The sequence below is a fragment of the Gastrolobium bilobum genome, unplaced genomic scaffold (genome assembly GCF_033153095.1).
Source record: "Gastrolobium bilobum isolate Gb01-03AN ecotype WA unplaced genomic scaffold, APGP_CSIRO_Gbil_v1 utg8503, whole genome shotgun sequence".
Classification (NCBI taxonomy): Eukaryota; Viridiplantae; Streptophyta; class Magnoliopsida; order Fabales; family Fabaceae; genus Gastrolobium; species Gastrolobium bilobum.
This window is the reverse complement of record NW_026897002.1, coordinates 30,113-35,109: the sequence shown is the minus strand read 5'-3', so window position 1 is coordinate 35,109 and position 4,997 is coordinate 30,113. Positions and strand designations below refer to the sequence as shown.

General features: G+C 34.0%; 1 protein-coding gene across 1 annotated transcript; it reads right to left on the bottom strand.

The window, feature by feature from the left end:
• Nucleotides 1-3,637: 3,637 nt before the first annotated feature.
• On the bottom strand, nucleotides 3,638-4,309 carry LOC133303292 (ethylene-response factor C3-like). The gene has a single exon (XM_061503177.1). It carries the CDS (start codon nucleotides 4,307-4,309, stop codon nucleotides 3,638-3,640), a length of 672 nt encoding a protein of 223 aa, XP_061359161.1.
• Between the last annotated feature and the right edge of the window lie 688 nt (nucleotides 4,310-4,997).

The following is a 4,997-nucleotide window of genomic DNA, read 5'->3' as shown; positions in this document are numbered from 1 at the left end:
TAGAAACTTCAATTTTTAACATTCACTGAAGTCCTTTAATTGCCCTTCGTCAGATGAATCCGGAGTTTTCCGGTAGTTTGGTATTATGTGCACTGTCGGCACGCCTCCCCAAAAACCCTAATTTCAATCAATTTTCACCAGAATTCATAATTTCTCTGCCTATGTACCATTTATAGCTTATTTTCAAACCTAGAGCTTAAAATTCATTTGGCACGCTTTACGGTGCAACTGTACCGCAATATTTTTATCCGGTAAAAACATTATTCATCATTTTTCCAGAAACTTGCCTAACCACTTAATTTTTCGTTCTAAATCCATTTTCAGAGTTAGTTTTTCCATTTGAGACCTTCTACTCAAATTTCATTTCCTAGGGTTACGTTTTTGGCAAATTACCATTTTACCCTTTTTACGTATTTTAACTTCGAATTCAAGATTTTCACTAATCCTACCACTTTAATCCATATTTTACATATAATTATGTGATTTAGAATTACGAGGTGTTATATCAGACAACGAGTTGAGTAACAAGAAGGCTTACAACTCGTCATCTATCTTCATGTTAATCTTTGTCAGCTGATTAACTATCAGATGCTCTATCATGCTCTGTCCGTCCTTGTAGTCTAACTTTACATGTCAGTGTCTTCTTCTAAATTAGAGATTCCAGCTTCGTCAATATCTCATGAGCGTTTGTGTAGGTCGACACATGCTCGGACAAGCTTATGTCGATGTACTTGCTAATCATAGCAACCGTCTTCCGATTGAGGAGATCCCACTCTTTATCGCTCTTCCCTTCTTCCTTGTCGCGTTCATAATGGGCTCATATAGATCCTTGCAATAAAGATGATCCTCGATCATGGGTTTTTAGTATGAGTAGTTCTCTATAGTGAGTTTGAACATATCATGAGCAACGACATTAATTAGACTTAGATACCACAATTAAACTCAAAACCTTAAGGTATTAGGTGCATGGGTCCTTCCACTTATATGATGCTCGTTCATTCCATTTTTAACCAATGTGGGATTTCACCCACTCTTACTTAGATCCTCACCAAGATGAAACTTAAAATATATGTTTTTCAAGGTCTCCTGGTTGGGACATGTGTATTTTTACTTCAAGTTCTTCACGAAAAAGAGTAAGTTTTACATAAATTGAATGAAACACAAATAGTTAGGACTACTCAGATAGTGGTAAGTTAAACAATTGAAGATAATATCCCAATCTTGAGCATACCCTATAACTACCAATCTTGCATGATATCATTCCGATTAATTGTTGTTATTTCATTTGATTTTATAGACCCATTAATTACCACTTGTTTTTGTTCTTCTTGATAAGGCGTACGTTTCTTATTGCATTGTTTTCATCCACAAATAAGCATATAAATTGTTTAGAACTAGCTTCTTAACAATTTGTTAACACTTCTATAACAAAACACAATATATATCATGGTTTGTCATAATATAATTTGAGTGTTATAATGTGGTGCATCATGTGGATGTTGTCTTGTTTTACTAATTCTTCTTCAAAATAATTATCTTCTCTATATTTTTCATCTATCTTATCCTTAACAGTCTTTCTGAAAGTGTTGTCATTGTTTTCTCTTTGCAGCTTTTTTTTTTTTTTCAAATAGAAATCTTTGCTCTGTTGTCAATTTCTCTTCAGTTTATTCCCAATCCTGGAAAGAGAATTAGGGAGAAAGTGACACTGGATAAAATAATAAAATAATTGTAAACATAGTGCATTTTCGTCATTGTCTTAATCTCAAACACAAAATCATACTATATTGCCACTTCTCCCTGTCGCATTCGGACACGAAAACTGCCCTAGTCTCTCTCTTTCTCCTAAACCCCTCTCTTCTCCATACAAATGGCTCCTCTTCTATCTTTTCTTTCTCTCAAGCAGTGCTGGATAAGAGGTAGCTGTGTTTTTTTTTTTTTTGTTTTTTTTCTTAGAAATTTACTTATGAGGCATTATTGAATGAAAAATTCTTATATCTTCACAATGAGAAGGTTGGAATATTTTTGGTTGTTCACTAAGGGAGAACATTTTCTATTGATTGAAATGAGGACTCCTATCAGTTGCGTCAGTGTATTTATTGGGTTTGATTTTCCTATGTGTTCCTTACAATTTCTTCAGAAGGAGTAATTTATAAATTATTAAATAATAGAATACCAAAGATTTACCTTAAAATGTAATGTAGTATGTGATAATTTGAAAAATATGGTGCATAATCTCGATGCATTAACTTCAATTTTCTTCTATGATTTGCGGTCTTATATCTTTACCAGTTTATCTCACTTCTTTCTTTTGTTTAACACCGGCTATACAAGGTGGAAGAAACACAACAATGAATTCAGCTCATGTTCTTTTCTCTTGTTTTCTAAATTCTTGCCTACAAATTTGCATGTAATTCTTTTCATTGATAGTCTCCTCCAATTTAAATTTCTTAATACCAATGTATATACCCATCTTTAAGTTGTTTTGGTTAGACCAGGGTACTACTCCCCAAGTTTAATGTCTTGACCTTTAATATTCATTTTCTAATAGATGTTTTGAACTCTTAATATCCCTGTGTTAAATTCAGCTAGCTAGTGTTATTACCGCTTGAGATCAAGGTCATTTAAATGTTTTTGACATTATTTTGGTAGATGCCATCAATTAATTCTTATTTATCCTATTAGTTACTCATAAGAGAATAATAGATAGGATGCAGCTTGCAAGAAAATAGGATGGGTGTTAACATGAATAACGTTTTGCTTAAAAAAATTCCTTTTTTTCTTCCAAAAAACCAGATATATCTTCAGGCTTCAACATCTTTCAAATCATGTAATATTGCATTTCCTAGCAGTTCTATTGATAAGTACGATGCATAAGTGAAGCTTGTGATCTATTAGTTTGTCTTTTTGGATGTACTGAATTACAAACAGTGCTTCCTAGCAGGCTTCAAATCATGTAATATTGCATTTCCTAGCAGTTCTATATGATGTGTTGTTTTAATCAAACATATTAGATTAAAAATCATTATTGAATATTCACTCAACAAGAACTTAAATTTTTTGAAAAGGTTTAAGAATGGTTTTATATTTGCTACATATATAAGTCGGGAGAGATGCTGCTATAATATGGTAGCAAGCGATGTAAACTTCATCCCCTTTTTGTATGTCTTAACATGAGAATTTCTTTTATTTGGGAGAAACTATTCAAAGATTGTTGTATATATGAATGTGAAGCAACAGCTAGAATAAATCTCTGTAGGATCAAGGACAATGTTTGCTGCAAGAATGGATTCAAAGCACCAACGCAAAAGCTACACAATCTAGAAACCACATAATTTAGATTGGGAGAATGAAGTCAAGTTCTACTCAAGAAGAGAGTCAACAATTTGATACACTTCTAAAGGCAGCAAACTCCATAAACGCTCTAGCCTCTACTGGTTGACGGTATGATGATTCTAAAGTAATAGGTACGAATTATAAAATTGAATTCATTATTTTCTTTCTTAGTGGATCAAATATTATTACAGAGAAGAAACTGGAAAGAAAAAGCTAAATGCGCCCTAGCAGGACATTGATGTTGTAAAAGAGCCGAAAACAAATCAAGAAAATAAGAAGAAAAATGACTTTTCGTGAAACAGATTTATTTGAAGTAGCTAGGGCTTGCACCTTGATCGGATATGCTTAGAAGTTGTTCTAGATATTCAACTCCCAAATCCTCAAACACTACCACACTTGGTGATGTTGCTTCTGATTCCTGTTTCCCTTTACACTTTCCAGCTTTTGATGACAATTTTCTTTGGATGCAATTCCACTCCTTGAGTGCAAGTGCAGGCGAACATCCTTGCAAGCAACCATATTCGATTTCTTGCAAAGATTCTTTGACCCTTTTGACTGGAAAATTGAGTGCAGCTTTATGGCCTCTCATGGAAAATGCAGCTTGGTCATAAGCTAAAGCAGCAGACTCTGCAGTATCAAAGGTTCCAAGCCAAACCCTTGTGCCATTCCTCGTTGTATCTCTGATCTCTGCTGCAAATTTTCCCCAAGGCCTTTTCCTTACACCTATATACGACATTTTCTTAGTGTGCTGTTGTTTACCTTCAGACTTAACCTCCAATTGCTTTTGCTCGTTGTTGTCTCCTTTGATTGGTGTCTGTGAATCCATGGAGAAGTTGATCATATCGAAGGAAAGAGAATCATAGATAGTGTCACGAACACCACTGCTTGAAAATGATTCGATTAAATTGTCAGAAGGCTCCTGCAACATCTCACAATCTGGGTTAGTCTGAAAGAAAGGGGAAGTCATTTTTGGCATATGCTTTCTATTTCCTCTTCCTAGATCTTCCCCTTCCCCTCTTGGCTATAATTTATTTGCTCCAAACGCTGACAGTTGTTATTCAAATAATAATTGTGGCTGCAGTTCTAATAGAATTCTTAATCATAATTTATTAAGGGTGTCTACAGTGAAATTTATGAAAGAAGATTCCCTAATCTTATTACACAAATATATAAAATAATAATTTGTGTTGTGAATGGATTGATCAATCACTAACCGACTTTTTTTGTTGTTTGGTGAATTCATTTACTGGCAACAGTACTCTTATTTAATGTTTGCATGCATTATACGAAGTAATAAGAAAAGAAATTTGTCAGCAAAACCATCATAATTCTTCATATAAGTTTCAGCAGTTTCAATTACCATTTATTCCCTTTTTCCTCCACCATATGAATTCTCTATTAAAAGAAGTCATCTAAAACAATACAAGTTTACCTCATGGAGTTTGGAAAGGAAGATTCTTTTACTATATTGGGCCTTGCAATTTGTTTGCAGCTGGTGTATGGGACATGTTAAAAGGACTGGAGTATGAGTGAAATTTGGCAGATAGAATACTGGTATTTGAGGGTAAATCAGAGCACAACTTTATTCCTTATGCCTATCTGGTGAGCAAACTCATGTAGTGGCTTTAAAAGGATTGACTCATTTGGTTATGGGGATGCATGTA

What these genes read in the sequence shown, in the direction of transcription:
- LOC133303292 (XM_061503177.1), bottom strand. Translation starts at nt 4,309, where the DNA reads ATGCCAAAAATGACTTCCCCTTTCTTTCAGACTAACCCAGATTGTGAG.